Raw genomic sequence first — 27,133 nt, 5'->3', positions numbered from 1 at the left:
GATTCAGGCAGAAAGAGGTCATGCCAAAAAAAAAATGAAAAGAAAAAGAAAGAGCTCATGCCTTAAACTACTTTTGTGGGTTGGACAAGCCTCCTGGCTCCTAGGAGTGGGAAGGTCCTGCCTGCCTGGGGAGACTGAGGTCATGTGAGGACCAGCATTTGACTGTTCTAGAAGTAATAAGCGAGAGAGAAGAATTCACGGTGAGACTTCCACTGTTAACTGTTCCACCCATGGCAAGCAGGGGCTAATGGAACCTCATCCTGACCAGTCATTTATCCAGCTGGCTCACAGTTAGACTGGCAGGCACAGAATAACCATTTGGTTGACTACATAAAGCATGGAGCGACAGGGAGAGGGGCAATTTGAGGAACTGACAGTGGTTTATTGACACTGTGAGCTACTTAAAATCTAACTGAATTACAGCCTGCTTGGGACTGGCTGGGGCTGATGACCTGATGGTGCAAAAGAGAAGCAGCCTCCTGAAGGACTTACAGGTTGACTGACTGATGACCTGTGCTGTTGCTGCCTGCCTGGGTAGCCGGATGTTGTGAAGGGCTGACTATTGCTAGGAATCACACCTGGCCAGAGAGCGATGGACGGATTGGATGTTACACTGTCTGGGGATGTGTAAAGGAGATCTGCTCATTTGCTCAGTCATGTCCTACTCTTTGCGACCCCATGAACTACAGCCCACCAGATTCCTCTGTCCATGGAATTTTTCAGGCAAGAATACTAGAGTTGGTTGTCATTTCCTACTCCAGAGGATCTCCCCAACCCAGGGATCAAACCTGTATCTCCTGCCTTGGCAGGCAAATTCTTTACTACTGAGCCACCTGGGAAGCCCCTAAAGGAGGTCTACCCTGAGGGAATTTCAGGTTGACTGATGGACAGATCCGTGGCTGCCTGATAGGCAACTATATCTAGTGACTGACTGTCTACTGTGAACAAATCACAGCATGCTTGACAGACCGTGTGCTCAGTCAGATGTTGAGAATGGCTACCTGGTTGACTGATAGGAGGGGCAGACTGAGTCACAGGCCAGCTGGTCCACTGAAAAATCAGTGTAGGTGCCTGAAACCACGGCTGTCCACAGACAGAATCACATCCACCCTAAAGGGCCCCGGGGGTCAGAGAATGCTGGTTGACCTACCAATGAAGGGTATGCCTTGCCTGAGAAATGACAGATTGCTGGCCACTGACAGGTGGCCTGAAGGCTTTAGCTGCTGTGAGTACGTGCTCTGGTGGAATAAACTGCCTGATCATGGCATGAATGAGGAGGAACCTGAGAGAATTATGGAGTGACCAGCTGACAGTGGAGAGTGTAGCCCACACGACAGGGCTACATTCGATGTTGACAATGACAGCCTGTCCTGACATAATCACAGCCAGCCAGAGGGCCCAAGCTGGCTTCCTGGGCGGTGGTGAGATGATTTCCCCCAGGGTATTCGGAGCTGCTTCCAGGGCCAGGGTAGATGGAGAGCCTGGCTACTGGACAGACTGATGGTGTGATGAAGGGAATGGCAGGCTGGCTGACAGCAACATAGCTGTTGTCAACGCCGTTTGTCTGCCTCGGGGGCCTCGCAGCTGCCCCGAAATCAAGAATGGATGCTGCTACTGACAGACTGACAGCATGAATGGCGGGCGGGGGTCGGATGAGACAGTGGTAGTGGTGATGGATTTCAGTCGGGCGACTGCCGGAGCAGCTGTATGCGGCGGCAGTCCACCTGGGGAGTCACGGACTGCTTGGGGTTAAAATATGGTGACGGACTGACTGACGGCGGTAATTGGGGGTCTGACAGGACGGAGAATCCCCTCTTGAGGCTAGCTGACAACGTGATTGGCTGACAGCGTGACAGACAGACCGGCGTACGGGCAGGGCCTCCGGCAACCTCAGCCGCCCTTGCTGCGGCTGCCGCCCCCCAGACGCACTCTCGCAAAGCACTGGCGAGCACCCGCCTTCGGGACCGAGCCGAGTGGCTGGGAGGGGTCCCGTCACGGCTCGCCGGTTGGTCCGCGCAGGCGCTGCTCGCTGCGCGGCGCGGCCAATAGGCTGCGCGTTCTCGGCCACGCCCGCGCGAGCTCTCTTCTCGCGAGGCCGGTTAGGCCCGAATGTCGTTAGCCGTGGGGAAAGATGGCGGAAAATTTAAAAGGTGAAGCAGTGGCGGCAGCGACGCGGGCCCGCTGGCAGGCTGGGTGGGCTGGAGGGGTGGCGTCGCGGACTCGGGGCCCCCGGCGTCCGAGGCCACCGGGCCGGGAGCCGGAAGGTCGGCGCCAAAAGGCTGGGGCTCGAGGCGCGCGGGCCTGGCGCGCGGGGCTGGGCGGGGCTGAGGGGAGGGGGCGCGTGCCTTGGAACACGGCGGGCGCGGGGCTAAGTGGGGACGCGAGAGGGGGGCGCGCGCCGCAGATTGCGGCCTGACGGTGCGCGCACGCGCGGGGGCTTGTTGGGGGAGGCCGCGCCCGCGCGCGGGAAAATTGGCCGCCGGTGACCGTTACCCTCTTGGTGTCCACGCGAGACGCCGGAAGGGGAGGGGAGGGAAGGGGACGGACCTCCTTTTCAGAGTTGGGGGACAGGGGATTCTTCAGGGGGAGGGTATCTGCTCGCAGCGTGACGGGGGAAGGATTTGAGGCAGAGAGAACTCTCCCAGGAAGAGGGGAAGAGGACTTCCCTAATGGGAGAGCTGGGCTCCCTCACGCGCAGGCAAAGAGGGGTGACTCAGTGTGTTGGGGAAGGTGGGCCCCTCGGGATGAGGGAAGCTGCGGGGAGGATGGGTTCCACAGGTGTGAGGGGGAGCTCTGAGGGTAGGAGAGTCCACCTGTGGTCAGTGCAGAGACAGCAGCATATGTGAGTTGGGATCACATTAGTTGGGGCTTCAAATGCAAGTTTGCAAGGGAGAGGCATCATAGGGAAAGGAAGGCGTGGGCACAGGCCGAGTCTCCACTAGGCCTGTCTAAGAGGAGGGGTGGAAATGCACACGTAATAATTTTGCAAAGCTCTTGTACATTTGTAGGTTGACATCTAGAGTATTTAACCATGAGTTTCAGTTTTTGTAATGGAAGGTAGAAAATATTAAACATTTTTAAAAGATGAAACAGGATGAGGACTGACTGATTACATTTGGAACAAGGGTTTTGTGAAATGATTTGATAAAATGGCTTCTAAAGCACAGCAATTAAGAATATGCCTTGAACCAAAAGAAGCCTTTTAAATTAAAAAATCGGTCCTGAAAAATTTTGGTTCCCCGCCCCTCCTCCACCAACCTATTTGTTCTGTCTGTTCTTGAATTCAGAGCACACTCCTTTGGGCGAGCTTTACCCTTCAGAGAAATATGAATGAGATAGAAAATCAAAATGCAGCCTGAAAAAATATACCTTATGGATTTAAGGCACCCACATGAATCATTTGGGGAAGCTTCCTGTAATCTAATATCACTTCACAGTCTCTTATTCTTAATTCCAAAATCCAAAAAGCCCTGAAAGCTTAAATTTGGTGTCATTCAGTGGCAAAATTAGGCTATCACTGCCACTATCTTGCATCTTTCTCTTATTGAGTGTGAAAATTTACACTTTTTCTGCAGAACTATTAATGTGTTTGATTATGGCTTGATGCCCTTGACCACACTAGGGCTGTGTTAGGGAATGTAGGGGATATACCTAGAACTTCACTTGTAAAATCCCCCAAAAGGAATTTGGATTCTAAAACATCTGGCACCAGGAGTTACAGATGAGAGTACAGACCAGTCTTTCCAGTTAATGCCTTTGTCTGGTGCCCTGGAGGCTTTAATCCCATCCCTACCCACCCACCTTGGGACAGTGCACCCTACTGAGGTGGTGATTGTTCTCTTTCTTTTGCAAAGTGGGGAGAAGGACAATTAGGTCCTGAACTCCTAGGAGGTTTGCAGGCAGTTTAAAGAATGGTATAGAGGGAGCTTAAAGCTCCGGAGGACGGGTGGGGGATAGATTCCTTTACGACGATCCGTGTATCAGAAACCACTTGGAAGTCTGCTGCTCCAGGGTAAGCCTTGGACAGTGGGCACTGGGGTAGATGGGAGTGGCACATCTTTGTTGTAGAAGGGTCTTAGCATTGGGAAGGCCTGTGGATTAAATTTCACTGACTCTGAGGTAGTCCTTTGGAAGTCCCAGGGATGATTTGGGGTCCTGTTTGACCCCTGGCCTCATCAGGATGCCCAGAAATAGTTCTTTCTGGCCCTCTTTGTTCTAGGCTGCAGTGTGTGTTGCAAATCTTCTTGGAATCAGCTACAGGACCTGTGCCGCCTGGCCAAGCTCTCCTGCCCTGCCCTTGGCATCTCCAAGAGGAACCTCTATGACTTTGAAGTCGAGTACCTGTGCGATTACAAAAAGATCCGCGTGAGTCTGGGGTGACTGTGGACAGGGCAGAGGTGACTCAAGGAAGCTGGCTTCCTGCCCCCCTCCTCCCCCATTACCCACATCTGTTTCCAAAAGCAGTTTTCTCCTCTGATCTTAAAAATATAGACTTAGTAGGCCCTCTTATCATCTCCATTTTACAGGTGGGAAAACCAGGTGGCTTTCTGAGAGGGGCAGGAGCCAGAATGAATCCCTAAATAAATCTCTCCTCCCACCTCCCTCTGAATACAAACCAATTGCAAAAATTGGGATGCTGAGCCCAGGAGTGGAGATAATGATAGTTAATGGTTTTGATGATGATGGACAGGGAACCCTGGCATGCTGCAGTCCATGGGGTCGCAAAGAGTCCGACACGACTGAGCGACTGAACTGAACTGAACTGAATGGTTTTGAGCACTTTGTGTGCCAGGCACTTTCTTTTAGAAACTAATTTAATCCCACCAGCAACATTGTAAAATGGCAACTGTTTTAACTGGAGAACAGCCTGGAGCCAGAATGCTTCAGTTCACATCCAGGCTGTGTAACCCTGGAAAACTCACCCCAATTCTCTGTACTTCATTTTCCTCATCTATAAAATGGGGATAATTAGCAGTATCTACCTTATATAGAGTTGTAAGGGTTAAATTAGCTAATAATACATATAAATTGCTTAGAACAGTACCTTCTACATAATGAATGCTAGAAAAACATCTGCTCTTTTTTTCTTATTTACAGGATGAGGAAACTGAGGCCCAGTGAAGTTAAATAACTGCCTAAGTTTGCACTACTAGGGAGCGGCAGATTCAGGATGTGTACCCAACGTGTTTAGTTGTAGAATCTGTGTAGTTAAACTCTATCCTATAGTGCCTCTCGGCAAGAAAAGATCCTTCTGGCTGCTGTGTGGAGAACAGACCTGGGGTGAGGGTGGAAGCAGAGGGACAAGTGAGGAGGCTGCTGCTGCACTCCAGGCGAGCAATGAGGGTGGTGACAGAGATTTGAAGTGTAGGGTTCTGGATGTAGCTTGAAGGATTTCCTGAGGGTGGATGTGGGGAGTGTGAGAAAAAGGAGTCAAAGATGACTCTGAGAGGTGAGGCTGAACAGCTAGCAGGAGGGAATAGGTTTGGGAGATAAAATTAAAAGTTGGATTAGGTTTGGGAGATAAAATTAAAAGTTAGATAAAATTAAAAGACAGATAGTAAGGGGGAGAGAGGGATTTGAACCTAGTGAGCCTCACTCTGAAAGCCCATGTTTTTTAATCACTGCAAAGAATCATTCTAGGAAAGGAGTGGTTTGGGTGTTGCCCACAGCCGTTGGGATGGAAATGCCACAAGAGCTGGCCCAAGGGTCTTGTCTGTCACTTACAGTGCCCCCACCCCTTCCCCACCCCCCCCCCAGGAACAGGAGTATTACCTGGTAAAATGGCGTGGGTACCCAGACTCCGAGAGCACTTGGGAACCACGGCAGAATCTCAAGTGTGTGCGCATTCTCAAGCAGTTCCACAAGGACTTGGAAAGGGAGCTGCTCCGGCGGCACCACCGGTCAAAGCCACCCCGGCACCTGGACCCAAGCCTGGCCAACTACCTGGTGCAGAAGGCCAAGCAGAGGCGGGCACTCCGGCGCTGGGAGCAGGAGCTCAATGCCAAGCGCAGCCACCTGGGACGCATCACCGTGGAGAACGAAGTGGACCTGGATGGCCCCCCACGGGCCTTCGTGTACATCAACGAGTACCGTGTTGGTGAGGGCATCACCCTCAACCAGGTGGCTGTGGGCTGCGAGTGCCAGGACTGTCTGTGGGCACCGGCCGGAGGCTGCTGCCCTGGGGCGTCACTGCACAAGTTTGCCTACAATGACCAGGGCCAGGTGCGCCTGCGAGCCGGGCTGCCCATCTATGAGTGCAACTCCCGCTGCCGCTGTGGCTATGACTGCCCCAACCGCGTGGTACAGAAGGGCATCCGCTACGACCTCTGCATCTTCCGCACGGATGATGGACGTGGCTGGGGTGTCCGCACGCTGGAGAAGATCCGCAAGAACAGTTTCGTCATGGAGTACGTGGGCGAGGTAGGGAGACAGGGCTTGGCGGGTGTGTATGGCTCTCCCCACTGCGTGTTCCCACCCTGAGCGCCTGCCTCTCCCCGCTGTATGCCCGAAGCTCCCCTGCTTTCCCTGGGGGAAAGGTGTTGAGGGGGTAACCTGAGTGTGAGAGGGACATCCTGGCAGGGGCACATATTCCACGCTGGTAGTTAAAGGCACGTTGAAATACCTTCAAACCGGGTTTACTTCATAATGGTACCTAGCAAAGAGGTAAGTGGGAACTGAAATCCAGGCAGCATTCCTTTTAACAGGCCACGTGGTCTGCACAGGATTGCATCATCTGAAAAGGCACTTCCTCTTCTCATTTCATGAGGGTCCAGCTTATCACCAGGCAGTGTCTGCCCAGGAGCACTTTTGTTTTTTTACTAATCTGCACAAAAAGAACACAGTCTGCCTTGGGCGGGAAGCAGGGGCGGGGTTGGCTACCTCCTCCTCTAGCCACTGCAGGACACTGGGGCAAAGCTGATGCTGTGTTAGGCAGGCTATCTGCGTGCCAGACAACATCTTAGGGGCTTCACATGTTCTAAATCCATTTGCTCCTGTAACTGTCTACATGGGCATTTGGGTGGTATCCTTCCACCCAAATGGTGTGGCTGCCTAGGTTCTTTCCCTCTTGTGCCTTTACCATGGCTTTGAGCTGCCTCTGATCCTCAGTGTTGCCGGGTGGGTGGGCTGAGCGGGGCAGAAGGGGAGGTCTCTAATGGGCCAGGCCAGGATATGGTGCATATCATGTCTGCCCACACCTATTGGCTGGAACCAAGTCATGGGCCTTACTTCAGTTCAAAGGCAGCTGCAAAGCATGATTCAGCCATATGCCCAAGTGGAAAACAAAAGGGGGTTGGGTGCATAACTAGCAGGTGTCTGCAACAGCAAGTTCCGAAGTGGGTCACGGTGGGCATTTGGGGTGAGACAGTTGTTACGTAGGACTGTCTCATGCGTTGGGGAACATTTAACATCCCTGGACCGTGACCATTTAAATCCAAGAGTGTACCTTGTCACAGGGACAGCCCCAAACACCTCTGTATTTCTGTGGGTCTCTTAGGGGTTTGATACAGCTGGGAGGTGACAGCATTGGCTATAGTGATAACAGTGATGAAGAGGAGAGGCTCCTGTTCTGAGGAACTTATGTGTGCGTGCTTAATTGCTTCAGTCATGTCTGACTCTTTGCAACCCTCTGGACTGTAGCCTGCCAGGCTCCTCTGTCCACGGGATTCTCCAGGCAAGAATACTTGAGTGGGTTTCCATGCCCTCCTCCAGGGAATCTTCCTGACCCAGGGATCAAAGCCATGTCTCTTAACATCTCCTGCACTGGCAGGTGGGTTTTTTTTTTTAAACCACTAGCACCACCTGGAAAGCCCTGGAGAACTATAGAGAGGGTCATAGCCCCAGGGGGTGGGGGGAACAGAAACTGTCTAGAGACTGAGCAGTCCACACTTCAGAGGACCCTGACAGTCTGAACGAAGAGATAGCCACACCCCAGACAATCCTGGGGGTTGGGTGGAGTAAATGTCCATGTGTTGGAGGACTTGACAGTCTAGAGGAAGGAGGAGGCGGCCACAGCTCAGAGGGTTCCTGATAGTCTGTAGCAAGAGGTGTCTATGTCCCAGCACAACCCAAGGAAGAGGGCAAGCTCTCCAGAGGACCCTGGCAGTCCAAGTTAAGAAGTGTCCACGCTTACGCTGCCCTGACAGGAAAGTGAAGTGTCCTCACCCCAGCAGGATAGTGACAGTCAAGAAGCTCAGGTGTACACCAAAGAGGCTCTGACAGCCTGGAGGGAGTGTCCACACCCTCAGAGCCCTGACACTCCAGTGGAGATATTCAGGTCTTAGAGGGAGAGCAACAGTGTGGAAGAGATGTCACAGCCCAGAGGGGTCGTAGCCATGCAGGGGAGGCGGCATCCACATCCACAGGAGTCAGTGGTCCTAAGGAAGTCCAGAGCAGGGGTGTACCTAGCTTCACCGCACTGGCTGTCTCTGGAAGAGTTGTCAGCAGCACAGGAAGATGCTGACAGGTGAGGAGGAGGAAGAGTCTTCAGCTCATTGGCAACCCCAAGGTCCCACGAGCCCGACTCCTTTCACACCATTCTTCCTTAGCATCCTTACTCCTCCATGCTATAAACATGGCAGTTACTGGGGACCCTCTCATTCCCTATCCTCACTCTTCCCACATTCTCTTCAAGGTATTTCTTGGCTTCCCTCCTGCCACATTCAGTGACTTCCAGGCCCACCTCTGACATCCTTAGACCTATGGGGCCTCCTGATGGCAGCACAGGCCCCCAAACACTGCCAGGTCCAAAACCACCCCCCTGCATCCCACTCTGACAAGGCAGCGTGGCAGAGGGCTCAGGAGGATGGAGTCTGGGTGCCTGAGGCTAAATCCCAACTCCACCACTCATCAGCAGTCACTTAACCTGTTTGTGTCTTAGTCTCCTAATCTGTGTAACGGGAATGATAATAGCACCCACCTCATAGACTTGTTCCAAGAACTAAAGTGAGTTATGATGTGTGAAGCATTTGGTGTTCAGTACACAGTAAGTCTTCAAACAACATTAGCCATTATAGTCCAAAATTCAGAACATCCAAAATGCCCAGAAACCAAAAATTTCTGTAGCCTACCTGGCTACAAAAGCCAGCCAGACCAGATATATGCCTATTTGCAGTCTGTTTACCCCACTTGGTGTGCATATTCATCATTTTGCAGAAATATTAACTTACTTGATTATGTGGTGCTGGCCTACTGGGTGTTACATCATCGGGGGCATACCCCTGACCCCCTCCACTCTGGAACCCAGTTCAGTCTCCACCTCTGCTCTGTCAGTCCCTACACCAGCTGTGCTTCCACGTTCATCAGAACATCACCACCCTAACCCACCAGAGAACATAGCCTAGGTTATCCATTCTGAAACATGCACTTTCTTCATGTTTTTTTCAACTCTGAAATGAAAGTGAACCTCACTTTAATTAGTTTAATTAAATGATGGCATATCATCATTTAATTAGTAGAAGTTTTTCTTTTCTTGGGAAAGGGCACACAAAAGAAGGGAGCCTGTTAGATTTTGACAAGCTACAGTACTCAGCCACTCCTAACACGAAAACAAACAGAAACCCCTTTCACATATCTGAAATTGTTGGATTCTTACAACAGCCCCTGTCAAGTTGGGATTATTGTCATCTCCATTCTACAGATGAGAAAACTGAGGCACAGAGAGGTAACGTGCTCAGAGTCACCATGCTAGTAAAGTGGGCCCAAATGTCTAAAACTGGTGTCCTGACAGACCTGGTGGAGTGTTGTGGTTTGGGTTTGTTTGTTTCATTTGGATGAGAAAACAGGCACAGGGAGAGAACATTCAGGATCCCATATCCGGGAGGGGGCAGAGCAGCAACTGGCTTCTGAGTCTTCTGGTTCCCATTCCCATCAAAATCCTTTCCCGGCTGCCAGCTTCTAGCCCATCTGTCTTCCCTAGTCACTCTGGTAGGGAGCAGGGACATGGACTGTTTTGCTCCCAGGTTTTTTTCGGGGTGGACCAACCCTTACAGAGTGGGGCTGAAAAGAAGCCAGAAGGAACCATTTGTGCCCTGCAGGGTCTACAGTGTGACTCACTCATGGGGAGACTGAGGGAGCAGGTAGGGGAAGAAAGGACAGGAAAATAGAAACTGGGGAGGAGGTGGGCATTCCGTCTGGCTGGGGAGGGACCCCAAGGGAAAAACCAGCCCAGGCACCACCTGGTCTGCTCATGAGCCCAGGAGAGGCTGCCCTTTGATCCCAGGCTTCTAGAGGCGGCAGTGGGTGGGGAGCGGGAGCTTCAGGAAGGCTGCACAGATAAGTGACATCTGTGGGAGCTGACATCAGAAGGAAGAGTGTGTTCTCTGGGAGGTGGAGGGAAGCTGACCTTGATGTACTCCTACTCAAAATACTTCTGTGACTCCTGTTTTGTCCCACAGAAGAGAGTCCCCACTCTTCAATCTGGTCAAAGCCCTTTTGTGATCTGCAGTTCCCTTTAGATGGTATCTCTCTTCCACTGCCCCTCAAGCTCTAAGCACTAACTAGACTGTGATCCATGAAGGCCAGACTGAGCCTGGTCCCTATGTTCTCCCACCAGTGACCCCCGAGGGCCAGGACCAGCCTGGTCCTGTGTCTCCCCCACCCAGCTGTGACCCCTGAGTACTGGGGCCAGGCACAGGGTAGGCCCCATGGAAATCCACTGAATGAATGAGCAAACAAACAGAAATTGCGATGGGGAAGCCAGGTTCCTCAAGGAATGGAGCTGGAGTAAGGGGCAGTGAGCCGCATGACCCCGGGGATAAGCCTGCATCTTCTAAGGGGGCTGTTAATCAGCCTTCAGCATGGAGCAGAGGCTGGAGGTGGTGATGGAGGAGGCAAGGAGGAGGCTAGAGAAAACAGAGGCTGGTCACGGGCTGGCATGAGAATGAGCAAGAAAGGAGGCTGGGGTGGGTCTCAGGCTTATATCCAGTGTGGCAGGAGGGTAGTGTTGGGCTGTGGTCTCTGACAGAGGGAGAGGGAAGAAGATGGGATATGGCAAGAAGAGAGTACCTGAGCTGCCTTTAGGGCCACCGCTGGATGGAGGTCAGGGCTCTGAGCTAGAGAGCAGAATACACATGACAGGTGTCTACTGCATGTCAGCAGCGTACTGCGCTGGCACTTGTGGCTGATAGGCAGCAAGAACCCAGGAGTGGAGAATGAGGCCGGCCCTGGTCTAGGGGCACCCAGGCTGAAGAAGGGGAAGTCTTGGCTACTGGTGGGACCTCACCCAGAGGCAGCATGGTCGGGGATTACCAGAAGGCTGTGGTTGACCAGGAAGAGGTGACACGAGGGATAGAGAGGAGGGGTGGTGTGTGGCGGGGGTTGGGGTGGGGAGTCCGTCGCCAGCACTTGGGAGGCAAGGACAGGCTGGGCTAGGATAGTGGTCCGGTTACTAGGACAGGCGGGGACCCAGCTGGGGAGGAGGACACGCCTCCTGCTGTCTTAAATACCAGCTGTTGGCAGTGCACAGTGTTAGGCCTGAGTGAGGTGGTCTCATCTGTGCTCTGGTCTCCTTACTTTCCTCTTCCTTCTCTGTCTGAGTTTTTGGCCTCCACCTCTTTTTTGTGCTATCAGACTCTCTGGGGTCTTGGCCTTTTCTCTGGACCTGGGACCTTTGCATTAAGATTCTGTGTGTCTAACTCTGCCTCTGGTATCTGAGTCTCTTTCTCATTCATTCAGTCTCCCTTTCCCCAGGCCTCTCGTGCTCACTATGTGCTTTTTGGTGTCTGCACTGCCTTGCATAGGCTTCCCAGGTGGAACAGTGGTAAAGAATTCACCTGCCAGTGCAGGAATCATAAGGGACGTGGGTTTGATCCCTGGGTCGGGAAGACCCCCTGGAGAAGGGAATGGCAACCCACTCCAGTATTCTTGCTTGGAGAATCCCATGGAGAGAGGAGTCTGGCGGGCTACAGTTCTTGGGGTTGCCAAGAGTTGGACACGACTGAGAACACAGAGCACACACCGACCTGCACTGGCTTGATTCTCTTGTGCTGGTCCTTCTCTTGCCTTGATCAGCCTCTCACTCCCACTCTCCCCACCCTTCTCTGTTCAGCCCTGGGTCTTTTTCTTCCTCACCTTTGATGTGGGTCTCTCAATAAGGGGGTTTCTCTCTCACTCCTGGACCTTGTGGCTGGCCTCCACCTACCATTGAGAGACTCACCATACCATCCAGAGGCCTGAGAAGGGCTGCCAGCCCTTGTGTGTCGCTGCTGAGCCAGCCACAGGGGTGCCTCCTTGCTCCCTTGTTCTTCAGGGGGCCAGGATGGGGGTCAGGAGCTCTGCTGGCTTTCCTGAACCTTCTGGGCCAACCTCCTCTCCCCTGTGGCCTTCTCCCCAGATCATTACCTCAGAGGAGGCAGAGCGGCGGGGCCAGATCTATGACCGCCAGGGTGCCACCTACCTCTTCGACCTGGACTACGTGGAGGATGTGTACACTGTGGACGCCGCCTATTACGGCAACATCTCCCACTTTGTCAACCACAGTGTGGGTACCCACAGGTGGGCAGGGGGTTGGGAGGAGCAGGCTGGGGCCCCTCCTCACCCTCCTGCCGTTTTTTGTTTTTTGCCCAGTGTGACCCCAACCTCCAGGTGTACAACGTCTTCATAGACAACCTTGATGAGCGGCTGCCCCGCATTGCTTTCTTTGCCACCAGAACCATCCGGGCAGGCGAGGAGCTCACCTTTGATTACAACATGCAAGGTGGGGGTGGCAGGGGACTGGGGGCAGGGACACACAATGACATGGGACATGAGGACCCCTCCCCAAGGAGCTTTAAGATGCTCTTCCTCACTCCCAGTCTCCTATCTGGACTCCTGGATTCATGCCTACCCTTTGCGGATCCCTTCATTCCTAACCACTGGACCCCAAGCCCGAGACCCTCATACCAGCTTCTCCTGGGGGAGGATGTTTGGCTCAAGAGTTGAGACACTCCTCCTGATTGCAATCTTGTCTGAATTTCCCCAGTCCCCCAACCTTCACTGCTCCTAACCCCCTTTGACCTTCCTCATTCCAAGCCTCTGGACACCCTTGTGGCCTCCAGCCAGTCCCTTTCTTGACAAACTAGCCACCTCTGAGACACTCAAGGGGAATCAGTTTGGCAGGAGAGTTCAGATGCCCCTCTGGATGCCCAGGTGACCCTCCATTCCTGACCCCTGTCTGACACAACCCTCTCGGTCACCCCGACAGCTCCCTGCCTCCTCCGAGAACCCTCACTCCTGGCCATCTTCCTAACACCTGAACACCCCTCTAGTGGAAGCCCTGGCCCCTGCCCAAAACCACCAACCCTACGCCCTGCTACCTGACTCACATCTCAGACCTGCTCCCCACCCCTCAGACTCCTGGGTCCTGTGGTAAAAAGGGCAGCGGGACCCCTCCATCTTGGCCTTCTGTCTAACAAGTACCCCCCTCCGGCTGTGACTCCACAGTGGACCCCGTGGACATGGAGAGCACACGCATGGACTCCAACTTTGGCCTGGCTGGGCTCCCCGGCTCTCCCAAGAAGCGGGTCCGCATCGAATGCAAGTGTGGGACTGAATCCTGCCGCAAATACCTCTTCTAGCCCCGTGAAGTCTGAGGCCAGACTGACCAAGGGAGGCTAAAAAGCTGCCCACCCCACCCACCCACTGCTGCCCTCCTGTTGAAGAACAACTGCCAGGGCCTCCTGCCTGCCTCCGCCTGCCCCCTGCTCAGGGCTGCATGGCCATGGGGAGGATGGACTCCAGGAGTCCCCTCTCCCTGTCCCAGCCCCATCCATGGGTTGCACTTACAAACCCCTGCCCACCTTCAGAAGTGATTTTTCAACACCAGGACTTTCTGCAGTTGGGATTCATGGCCTAGCAAGGCAGCCCGAGGGCTGAGCCCCAGCCCGTACCCAAAGTAGAAACGTTTGTTTTTGCACCTGCTTCTGGCCAGAGCTTGAAGGGTCTGCTGCAGGCCCTCTCCCTGCTGCCCCAAGGGTGTGAGGAAGCATTCCCAGGACAGGCTGACCCCAGAGCCCAGGATTCCCAGTCCATTTGCCTCCCCTGCCACAGAAATGTGCTAGTGAAAGGGGGGGTCTTCAAGGGCTGCAGGCTGTGGCTGGGTCCTGCTCATGCTTGCATGCTGGCTGGTGTTGGCCTGACAGCTGTAGGGTCTCCTTTTCAAAGCTGTGCCTCTGAGAAGCAGACACCCACATGCCACTAGAGGAGAGTGGATGCCCACGGCCTGTTGGCCAGTGAGAGGCAGTCCAGACTTTGTCCTTAAGGTGGGCAACCCACTCCAGTATTCTTGCCTGGAAAATCCCATGGACGGAGGAACCTGGTAGGCTACAGTCCATGGGGTCACAAAGAGTTGGACATGACTGAGTGACTTCACTTCACTAAGGTGGGCTGGGACTCAGCTCTGCCTTTGCAACAGCTAGAAGGTGCCCAGGGCTCTTGAGCTCAAAGGATGCTGGGAGCCCTTAACCTGCGGCGTGAGGACTGCTGATAGCACCCAGAGCTGGGCCCAAGACCTAGCTAGGCTGTAGACAGCACTTAGACAAAACGTGCATGGATGGGGGGGTGCTGAGGAGGTGCCAGGCACTGGGCTGAGCACCTGGTCCACGTGGATCGTCTCAGGGAAGCCTTGAAAACTATGGAGGTGGATCCCAGGAAAGGGCCCGTGTGGCAGAAGGCAAAAGCACAGACCAAGAATGGGGTGGGGCTGGCTTACCCACCAGGGTGTGGCGAGGTGAGGGGAAGCCCCTGCCGCCTCCTAGCCCTCCAGCCCTTGCACTCACCTTGGGTCCTCTGGTCTCAGTTCCCTGCCCACAAATGTATAAAAGGTGAAGGCGCTGATGGCTGCCTCGTCCCTTGCTTCCCCTGTGAGGTCTTCTCTAGGAAGCCTTCCTTCCCTGACTACCTGTGCGCAGTGTCCCCACGTGAGACTGTGTGCCCTGCCAGCAGATGCCAGATCTGTGTGTCTGTTTTTGTGTCTCTCTGTGTGTCTGTGCTCCCCACCCCCAGACTGACCTTCAGGCTTGGACTGAATCTGATTCTCCTCTTGTATATCCCCTTGGCCCTCCCAGTCTGGGAATGGGCGTAAATAAAACAGGTTATTGACTGAAAAAAACCAAGGTGTGGGGATTGAAGACCTTGTGTAGGTGGGGGTTGGGGAGATGAGAGGCTGGGAGCAGGGGTGCCCAGGAATGCAGTCCTCCAACCTCAGCCATTTAACATTCCCTGCAGTGTACCACTTGCACCACCGTCTGCATACATGCTGACCTAAGATAAGCTTGCTTTATACTTAAATGTTATCATACACTGGACAAGCAAACTAAATCCATTGCTGTTGAAATGGACAAACCATTATCACTGGCCATACATATGACACAATTCTAGCTGGATCCTCCATGCTTTTCAAACTTTTGAGCCCAAAGCCTGCTTACTACATTCAAAGAGAAAAGTCTATGTGCTGGGGGAAGCTTTTCTGCAAATATTTATTGAGCACCTATATGTGCCAGGGTATAAAACATAAGAAAGAAATGGTGTTTCGAGTATACATGTCTTCATCATCCTTCAACCTGAATGTGAACCCATGGCCTTTGGTTCTGCTCAGAGACCACACATGCTGTGACATAGGTACCCAAATATTTCAGAGACCTTGCACACAGGCGACAGGATCCTGAACAGCTCAGAGATCTAAGCACGGGCCTCCAAACAGCTCATAGACCTTATACCCTGGACATTGACCCTGGACCTCAGGGACCTCACACCTTGGGACACATCTCCCTACAGCTCTGCAATCCTACCTGGACATGAACCCCATATAACCCATGCTGCACTGAAACTAGAGGACACAGACTTCCAAAGAACCCCGAGGCTGCAAATGCTGCCCCCTACACTGCATCCAATTTTTGGGATAGAGATTCACAAACATCTCAAAGACCTCACAACCTGCGATACTGTTCCCCAATCTATTCGGAGCCTTCACCCCTGATCATCTATTCCCAAACCGCCCAGAGACCTCACAGCCTCAGACAGACCCCTGCACCCCAAACAGCAGAGCTGTGAAACCCTGGACATGGACCACCCAAACACCCAAGAGAACACAGATCCCTAACTGGTTCTAAAACCTCATGCTTTAGACATGGACCCCCGAGTTACTGAGACACCCTGGAACACAGCACTAAACATTCCAGAGGCCTTATTCCCTAGAATATAGTGCCACAAACAACTCAGACTCATGTCTTGGACACAGACTCCAAAGAACTCGGAGATTCCATGGCCCAGAAACAGACCCTGTTCAGAGAATTCTGACCCAGGTAAACATCTATACACAGCTCAGAGACTCCACAACTTCTGACACAGACCTCTAAACAGTTCAGAGTCAGGGCATTCTAGGAAATACTGAAGCATTTAAGAGACCTCATGCTTTGCAACCCACATACCCAAAGAGCTCAGAGACCTCAAAGTCTGACTTCAGGTCCCCACAAAACTCACAGACTTAGGATAAAGACCCAGCAACTTCTCAGAGAACTTCCAAACTGGGATAAAGATGGGCAAACAGTTCAGAGACCTCATATCCCAAACATGATGGTAGGGCACACCAAAACCACATCTGCTGAGACACGGGCACTAAACCAGCTCAGCAACCTTGCACTCAACAGATTCCTGTTCAGACATGTCACGAATTGGACAGAGATTCCCCCCAAACAGCTCAGAGCCTTCAATGCTGAGACACATCTGCAAACAGCTCAAAGGCCTCATGTTCTAGTTCACAGAAGAGCTCAGAGACCTGAAAATCTGGACACGGATCCTCTACAGCTTCTAGGCTTCATGTCCTGTGATACAGACCCCAAAAAACTCCGAGGTCACACGTTCTGGCCACGGACCCCAAATAGCTTAGAAACCTCACACCCTAGGCTAACATCCCCAACAAAAAACACAGACTGCCAAATGATTGAGAAATAGCACATCCTGGACTCAGACCTCAAAAGCACTCAGGGAACTTGCACTTTGTACTTGTATCCAGGAAGACTTCAGACACCTGACCCTCATGGACACAGATCACCAAACAGCCCAGAAACCTCACATTCTGGGCAAAGTCGGCCACACATGGCAGAGAAACCTCAGAACTGGGACACGGACCCACAACAGCTTGCAGACCTTGCATCAGAGAACTTCTATCCTGGGAGACAAACACAAAAATGGCTCAGACACAGCACATCCTGGCTCCCTGTGCCCACAAACAAGCAACTCACATGGTGGGACAAAAACTCTCAGACTTCATTAACCTCACGCCCTGGAAAGCAGACCTGCAAACAGGCCAGAGACCTCACATATCAGATACACAATGCAAAATGCTCAAAATTAATGAACATCACGCCCTACGACACAGACCCCTACACCACTCAGAAACATAACAACCAGGACCTGGACCCCAAAACACCCAAGAAACACCATAAACTGTTGAAAGAACCCCAAACCTCTCAGAGACCTCAAACCCTGGAAACCTAGTAAGTCAGGGATCCCATTCCCTGGGATGAAGGCTCCTCCAACAGGAGTTACCTCACTCTCAGAAACACTCCCCAACAGTTAGGGACCTCAACAGCAAGGAGATACAGAGCTCAGAAATCTCACACTCTGGGACACAGAGGGTGAAGCACCTCTGAGGCCTGAGGCATTAGAAAGACTCCAAACTCTAGAAACGTATCCAGAAACTGCCTCTCAAAATCACACCCAAAGACAAAACCCCCGACATCAGCAAGAACTCATTCCCTGGGACATGGGCTCAAAACAGTTCAGGGGGTGACACCCAAAACAGCTCAGCCACCTCACCCCTAAACAGAGACTTCTCAATGGTTCAGAAATGTCATACTCTGCACAGAAACTACCACAGAGTTGAGAGATTTCACGCACCTAGTAAAGACCTCCAAATAGCTCAGAAAACTCACTAAACAGCACCCACCATTCCCCCATTAAAAGTTCAGAAAACTTGACCCGGAAACAAATCCCTAATGAGTCAGATAGCTCACACCCTGGGATTGAGGCCTCCCCAAAAGAAGAGGCCTGAAAATATGTTCCAAACAAGTCAAGAACCTCTCAAACCAAAAGAGCTCAGGGACCACAGACTCTAGGACAGTCACCCAAAAAACACAGTGAACTCACCCCTGGAATGTAGACCATAAAAAGCTCAGAACCCCCAAATCCAGAATTCAGAAATCCTTCTGAGACTTAGGATATAGACCCTAAAATATAATTCAAAGAAAATATGCTGGATGTAGAACATCGAATAACCTTAAATCGCAGGACGCACACACCCAAACAAATCAGGAAACTCACACCCTGGGACAGACATACAAAAACAGCTCAGAGAATTCAAATTCTAGGAAGTACAAGCCCCAAAAGACCAGACCTCACATCCTGTAACATACTCACAAAAAGATCAAAAACCACACAGGCTGAGATACACACAAGTATTTCAGAGAAACAGCATTCAGGGACATATACCACAAACATCATAGACCTCAATCCCTGCAACATTTGCACATAAACATACAGGCATGCCACATGTTGGCATTTGGTGTTTAGTAGCTAAGTTGTGTCTGACTCTTTTGCAACCCCATGGACTATAGCCAGCCAGGCTCCTCTGTCCATGGGATTTTCCAGGCAAGAATACTGGAGTGGGTTGCCATTTCCTTCTCCAGGGGATTTTCCCGACCCAGGGATCAAACCCACATCTCCTGCATTGGCAGGCAGATTCTTCTACTGCTGGGCCACCAAGGAAGCCCTGGGATGCATACTCACAAACAGATCAGAGCACTCATATCCTGGGAAATAAACCAAAGAATGGATGAGAGATTCACACCCACAAAAAGACCAGAGACTCAAATCCTGAAACATAAACCCAAAACACCCTGGGACCTCACATGCTAGGACAAGAAAGACAGGTTAAAACCTTGTGATCTGGGACACACAGCCCCAGAGAGATGAGACACCACACACTGTTGATGGATATACTAGAATATATCCTCACATCTTGAGACACACCACCACTAGAGTTGTTGAAGTACATCCACAAATAAATGTGATACCTGGGGACATGGGTCCTCACATAGATCAAAGACTTCACACCCTTGGACATATACCCACAGACAAGTAAGAGACCTTGAAAGCTTGAAATACACACAGAACTAGATGAAAGAGCTCTCATCCTGGGACATAAACCCCCAAAGAGGTCAGATAACTCATGTCTTTGGACATACGCCCATAATCACAACAGAGACCTCAGACCCTAAGACACAGAGCGTCACACAGAGCATATACCATGGAATGTACACAGCAAAGGGATCAGATACTTCCCACCCTGGGACATATATTGAAAAAGGCCAGAGAGAGACACACATTCTAGGAAATATACTTGAAATCTTGGGAAACAGATCCACAAAGAGACTAGAGACCTCAAACATTGGGACATGCACCCCAAAACAGATCAGAGACCACACAGCCTGGGACACATATCCACAAACAGCTTGGGATTTCACATCCTGGAACAAACAGCAAGAAACAAATTAAGAGACCTCAAATGCTTGACAATACACATGAAGATATCAGGGCTATCACATCCTGGGACATAGAGTAACAAAATGTTCACAGACCTCACATGCTAGGAAATACAGAAACCTTACATCCTAGAACACACACTCAAACAGATCACAGACATGAAATCCTGCAAAACACACCCACAAACCATTCACAAACCTTGTATCCTGGAACATACAACAAATCAGAGACCTCACATCTGATGCCTGCAACCAAAGAGGATACAGATAACAGATCCTGAGATGGACATCCAAAACCTATTAGTGACCTGAAATTCTGGGAAGACAGCAACAAACAGATCAGAGACCTCCATTCAGCAAAACAGACACACAAAGTGGACAGAGACACACATTCCAGAATACTCATCCACAAAGAGCTCCCCCAAAAGTCATGTATTGGGAAATATACCCACAAACACCTCAGAGACTGCACATCCTTGGACATTCACCAACAGATCAGACACATCAAAACCTACAAATCACATACAGAAACATACTGGTTCTTATATATGGGGGAATACATCCACAAATAGATTGGAGGGCTCAAGTCCTGGGGTGTACATTGACAAAAAGATCAGAGACCTTACAGCCTGGAGCATACAAAACAAAGAAAGACATCAAATCCTGCAACACCCATCCACCATCAAGTTAGATACTCCATGTACTGAAGAATACATCTAGCAAATACACAAGATTGTAGACATCACATTTTGTAGCATAACCCACAAAGAGGACAGAGGATCCAAGCATTTGTAGGTTCAAATCTCTCTCACCTCAGCTTCTGCCATCACATCACTTTTTGTGACTTTCCTCTGTCATCACATAGCCCTCCATGTCTCAATAAACAGTTACTTCATCCTCTCTGATACTGAAGGTTCTGCCTCCCTCATATAAAGATTATATGGTGACTATACTGGATCCTCCAAGGTAATCCAGGATAACTGCACCAATCTCAGGATGCTTACTAGTACATATTTGCCAAGTCCCTTCTTCCAGGCAAGATAACACATTAAAAAGTTCTAGGAATGGGGTGAGGACATTGATCTATTATTCAACCAAAGAGAATATACATGCACAAACAAAAAGAGGCCTCACATCCCAGTACATACACCCAGGAAATGCTCAAAGAATTCACATCTGGAGTTACATACCTCAGAAACCTTCTACCCTGGGAACATACTTGTGAAAAATAAGAGAGCTGGATATTCTGGAACATTCACCAATTAATGCTTACAGTCCTCACACTCTGAGAATCAGACCCACAAAGACATAAGAGAATGCACTCTCTGGGACATACACCCCCAAAGAAAAGAAGGACCTGACATCCTGGGATAAACTCCCACAAAGAGGGACCCACATTCTAGGATGCCCAAATAGACCCTCTCTGACTCTGGGATATGTACACACACAAAGGGCAGAAAAAAGCCCACATTCTCTGACATACACACACAAACAGGTCAGGGATCTCATAAACTGGGACATATAACCTCAAATGAAACAGACCGCATACAAACCCACCCAAAGAGATGACACACTCGCATGTGGCATAGATGCACAAAAGATCAAAGACTCGGTCTGAGAAATACAACCCAAATCACACCAGAGACCTTCAATCTTGCAATATGAACTGACAAACAGGTTACAAACCTCACGTGCTGATAAATGCACCCAGATAAATACAAACACTGGAAATCTTTGGGCACACAGACTCAAGGAGATCAGAGAATTCAGATCCTGGGATACATACCTACAGAGATCCTCCCCGAAACAAGTGCATGGAAATACACCCATAAGCACCTCAGAGGGCTGTTAATGTGGGACATGCACCCACAAATAGATCAGAGGCCTCACAATCCCAAAACACACACCCAGAATGAACTCAGAAATCTCACATCCTGGATATATCTCTGTCTATCTGGGCTTCCCTAGTGGCTTACATGGTAAAAAATCTGCCCGCAATGCAGGAGACCCGGGTTCAATCCTTGGGTCGGGAAGATCCCCTGGAGAAGGGAATGGCAACTCCAGTATTCTTACCTAGAGAATCCATGGACAGAGGAGCCTGGCGGGCTACAGTCCAAAGGGTTGCAAAGAGTCGGACATGACTGAGTGACTAACACTTTCACTTTTCACTTTAATCTATCTATGGCGATATGAATATTGATATAGATAGGTTTTAATAGATAAGACTTTCACTTCATGGCATATATGCCATCAAACAAGTAAAAAAATGCTTAAATTATCTTCATAAGACATCAGATACCTGGAATAAATACCCACAAACAGCTCAGAGATCTCACACTCTGGGATGTATTATACATTCACAAAACACCGGAGACCTCATATCCTAGGACATGCACTGAGAAACAGATCAGAGAACTCACCTCCTGCGAAAACACCGTCAGGCACATCAGAGACCTCACACTCTTATTCATTCCCCCATAAAAAGACCAGACACTTCACACTATCAGACAAGTACACACAAACAAATGAGAGAATTCCCATGATGGCATATACACCTGGATTCACTCCCTGTTTCATTCGCCAGTGAACATACCAGGGGCCTCTCAACACAAAACTGAGACAAAAAGCAGATCAGGAATCCTCACATCCTGGAACATAATCCGAGAAACAGATCTGGGGTTTCAATCAAAGGGAAATCTACCCACAACGAGCTCAGCATCCTTACACCCTGAGCATGCATACCTCAACAGTTCAGAGAACTCACATCCTGGGACCTGTACACAAAGTCAGATCAGAGGCCTTCTCTCTTACTCCAAAACAGCTGGGCCCACAAATTCTGGGACATGCAACATCAAAGACAACAGAGACCTCACACCCTGGTTCAAATACTCGAACACAAACCAGAGACCTTCCATCAGCAGACACACACTCACAGATCATGGCATTCACGTTCTTGGGTGTGTACTAACAACCAGAGACCTCACAACCTGGGACATTGTATTCTTCTCTTTTCCCTCTCTTCCCCCCTCCTTCTCATCCTTCCTACCTTCCTTCCTTCTTTCTTTCCTTCTAGAAAAGAAGGCTACATTTACTCCATTTCTTTTTTTAATTTTTTTGGGTCACATTGTGCAGCCTGTGGGGATCTTAGTTCCCTGACCAGTGATTGAACCCAGGACCTCAGCTGTGAAAGCATGAAGTCCTAACCACTGGATCACCAGGGAATTCCCTATTCCATTTCTTGAAGATGCAGGCCTTTCGTCTTCTCAGAACTTGCTGCTGTAACAAATCACCACAATCCTACTGTCATAAAAGAAGTTTCTTATCTTACATTTCTGCAGATCAAAAGACTGGCAAGGAGCCTTACAAGGTCAAAGTTAAGGTGGCAGCAGAGCTGGTCTCCTGGAGTTCCGAAGGGAGAAACTAGTCCCCACAGGCCACCTGTATTCCCAAGCTCCGGGCCCCTTCCTCCCATCTTCAGTCAACAGTGTTTCATCTCCAAATCTCTCTCTCTTTTTATTATCTATCTATATCTCTATGTCTCTTTGATTGCTGTTTATGTCATCATGTTGCCTTTTCTGACTCCACTTCTGTCACTACATTGTGTTCTCTGACTCTTACCTTCATGTGTCCCTCCTATAAGGACACTTGTGATTACACTGGGCCCACCTGGGTAATCGGGGATAACTTCCTCATCTCAGGATGCCTAACATAATCATACCTGCAACGCCCCCTTTTCCATATAAAGTAACATACGTATAGGTTCCAGGGATTAGAGAGTGGACCTCTTAGAGGGGCTGTTATTCAGTCACCAAAAACATGCACCAATAGTTCATGGACCTCACTCTGAGTCACACACTTCCAAACAGATGAGACATCTCCCACCCTTTAATATCCACCCAAAAAGAACAGAGAGACACTCATTTTGGAACACATACCCACCAAAATGCTCAGTGTCCTCAATCACTTGGAATTAAGCTTACCATCTGGGACACACACACACAAATTGTCAAGAGAAACACATCCTTAGACATAAACCACAAACAAGACATGTAGCAGCGAGCTAAATGGATCTCACACCCTTGATAAACCTGCACAAAGAGCTCAGGCACTCACATACTGTGATAAACGCTCACAAACAGATCAGAGACCTTACGGGAGAAATACCACCAAAAAGAGATCAGAGCCCTCAAATCCTGCAGCATTAAACTACCTTACATACAGGAAATACAACCAGAATGAGTACAGAGACATGGCACCTTGACATGCACATCCACAAACAGATCAGAGAACTCACAACCTGAGACAGACACCCACAGACAAATCAGAGATCTCAAATCCTGCAATATATACCCACCATCAAGTCAGAGACCTCATTTGCTTGTTTGCTCTGTTGCTCAGTCGTGTCCGACTCTTTGCTACCCTATGGACTGTAGCCTGCCAGGCTCCTCTGTCCATGGAATTCTCCAAGCAAGAATATTGGAGTGGGTTGCCATTTCCTTCTCCCGGGGATCTTCCCGACCCAGGAATTGAACCTGTGTCTCCTGCATTGGAAGGTGGGTTCTTTTACCACTGAGCCACCAGGGAAGCCCAGAGATCTTGTATGCTAGGAAAAGAGCCAGAAACCAGTCATAGGCCTGAGAGCTTACAACATATAACACTTAAAAGGTCAGAGAGCTTATATTCTGGGACATTCCTCCCAAACAGGTCAGAGGTTTCAAAACAAAGGAAATAACCCACTGAGAGCTCACCAACCTCACAGCCTGGATATACATACCTTTAGATCAGATAAGTACATAGACATAGACATGTGTGTATGTGTTAAGTCGCTTCAATCATGTTCAACTCTGCATCATGTCTGACTCTTTGCAACCCTCTGAACTGTAGCCTGCCAGACTCCTCTGTCCATGGGATTCTCCAGGCCACAATACTGGAGTGGGTTGCCACACCCTCCTCCAGGGGATCTTCCTGACTCAGACTCAGGGATAGAACCCACGTCTGTTACGCCTTCTGCACTGGATGGGTTCTTTACCACTAGTGCCACCTGGGAAGTACATACCTTCAGATCAGGTAAGTATATAGATATAGACACTAGTCCGTCAGTCAGTTCAGTCACTCAGTCGTGTCCGACTCTTTGTGACCCCATGAACTGCAGCACGCCAGGCCTCCCTGTCCATCAGCAACTCCCGGAGTCCACCCAAACCCATGTCCATTGAGTCGGTGATGCCATCCAACCATCTTATCCTCTGTTGTCCCCTTCTCCTCCTGCCCTCAATCTTTCCCAGCATCAGGGTCTTTTCAAATGAGTCAGCTCTTCGCATCATAGACACAGACATATATCTATCTATCTATCTAGGCAAACAAACTAGAAATCTCATAAGCTTGGAAGTATCCTCCCCAAACCTCAGAAATCTGACAACCTGGCACATGCACACACCAATGGCACAGAGAACTCATATTCTTGGAATGAATATCCATAAAGAGTTCAGAGATTGAATACTTCCTAGAGCATGCTGAAAGCAAATGGATGAGAGAACTAAGATCCTGGAAGAACACCTTGGCATAGGTCGGAGACTTCACACTCTGGTTCACTAGCCAGTGAACACATCAGACATTTCATAGCATCAGATGCTACCTACCAACAGATCAGGGCATTCACATCCTGGGACACAGGCCAACAAAGAGATTACAGACATCAGCACCTGGACATGTAGCCATAAACAGATCAGAGACCTCAAACACAGTTTGGAGGCCTCACATGTGACATACATCATCAAACAGATCAGGGACCTGAAATCCTAGGATATATATCCACACACAGATGAAAGCCTCACAACCCTCCCATGAAGTCACAAAAAGACCACAGACTTCAAACTCTGCAACACACACCCACAAATAGATCAGAAACCTCAAGCCCTGGTTCATATATAACAAACAGATCAGAAAGTTCAAATCCTGGGATATGTTTGACAAACAATGTTGAGATCATAGGTACCTGAGACCCACAAATGGAGACCTTAAATCCTGCAATGCACAACCACAATCAGAGACCTTACAGGTTAAGAAAACACCAGCAGAGACCTGACATCTTTCAACATAGATCCATTAACAGATCAGAGAGCTCATGTACTACATACTAGCAAACAGATCCGAGTCCTCAAGTCAAGGACATACACCCACAAGGAGCTCTGGACTCCCTCACACACTGGACATACAAACCTAAACAAATCAGAGATCTAACATTCTGGTAAACACATGATCAAACAAATCAAAAACCTCATATCACCAGAAATACCCCCAAGCATATCAGAGACCTAACAAACTGAAATGCAACCCACAAACATTGCAGAGACCTCAGATATTGGAATGTCCTCTCTAAATCAGGTCAGACACCTCATATGCAAGGACACGTACCAAAAAAATGTGTGGAGACCTCACATCCTGAGACATATCCCCACAAACAGCTGTAAGACCACAAGTTCTGGGACACACCCTCTCAAACATTCAAAGACCTCTCAACATGGTTCATACACCCGCACACAGATCAGAGACCTCCCACCATCAGACACACATTAACAAACAGATCATGGAGTTCACACCCTGGGATGTGCCCTGACAATCAGATAGAGACAACGTAACCTGAGACATTGTTTTCATTTCCTATTGCTGCTGTAACAAGTCACAATCTTAGTGTCATAAAACAGCACACATTTATTATAGAAGCCAAAAATGGGTTTCAAAGGGCTAAACCCAAGTTGTTGGCAGAGCTGTGTCACTCCTGGAGGCCCTCGGGGAGAATCAAATGTTTCCTTGCCTTTTCCAGTTTCTAAAGATGCCCGCATTCCTTAGCTCGTAACTCCTTCCTCCATCTTCAAAGCCAGCAGCGTTTCATCTTCAAATCTTTCTCTCTGATCTTTACTGCTGTCATTACATCTGACATCTTCCCTGACCGACTGTTCTGCCTCTCTCCTATAAGGACCCTTATGATTACCTTGTGCACACCTGGAAAATTCAGAACAACCTCCTTCATCTCAAGATGATTACTTCACATCTACAAAGGACTTTTTGACTTGTTCCAGAGATTAGGGCATGGACATCTTTCAGGGACCTTTATTCCAACAACCCCACATATACCTCCACACACAATTTAAAACACCCCATCCTGAGACACATACCAATAAGTAGCTCAAAGACTTCACATTCCGTGCCATATAATTCCAAAGAGGTCAGAGATCTCCAACCCTTGGCCATACATCCAAAAAAGGAGTGAGGCCCATGTTCTGTGCACATCATCTACCCACAAACAAGGCAGGGACCTCACAAACTGAAACATATAACCAAAAATAGAAGACATCTCACATCCCTGACAAACACACACAAAGAACCAGAAACAAATTCTGTGATAGAAAGGTGAAAACAGAACAGAGACCTCATATGACAAATGTACCCACACAGAGGAGAGACTCTTTGCAACCCAAGACATACACTCACAAACATAGTAGAGCGCTCAAGTCCCGCAGCACACACCCACAATCAAGGAAGAGACCTCACATTCTAGGAAAAACAGCTTGAGGCTGATTGTATACCTGACATCTTCACAAAACACCCACAAAGAGTTC

The 27,133-nt window shown here is 49.8% G+C and overlaps 1 protein-coding gene across 2 annotated transcripts; it reads left to right on the top strand.

Annotated features, from left to right (window-relative positions):
* Positions 1-1,958: 1,958 nt before the first annotated feature.
* On the top strand, positions 1,959-15,301 carry SUV39H1 (SUV39H1 histone lysine methyltransferase). 2 transcript variants are annotated; one of them, XM_006045698.4, is made up of 6 exons: positions 1,959-2,150; positions 4,220-4,365; positions 5,758-6,420; positions 12,332-12,478; positions 12,565-12,694; positions 13,420-15,085. In XM_006045698.4, the coding sequence occupies exons 1-6, from the start codon at positions 2,132-2,134 to the stop codon at positions 13,551-13,553; spliced, it is 1,239 nt and encodes a 412-aa protein (XP_006045760.1). In that variant the 5' UTR covers positions 1,959-2,131; the 3' UTR covers positions 13,554-15,085. The 2 variants fall into 2 exon arrangements, with proteins under 2 accessions (XP_006045760.1, XP_044793150.1); XM_044937215.2 differs by having other exon boundaries at positions 2,116-2,264; positions 13,420-15,301.
* Positions 15,302-27,133: the final 11,832 nt, after the last annotated feature.

Source organism: Bubalus bubalis, chromosome X, assembly GCF_019923935.1.
Source record: "Bubalus bubalis isolate 160015118507 breed Murrah chromosome X, NDDB_SH_1, whole genome shotgun sequence".
Taxonomy (NCBI): Eukaryota; Metazoa; Chordata; class Mammalia; order Artiodactyla; family Bovidae; genus Bubalus; species Bubalus bubalis.
The sequence above is the reverse complement of the archived record's forward strand: the minus strand, read 5'-3'. Positions and strand labels throughout refer to the sequence as shown.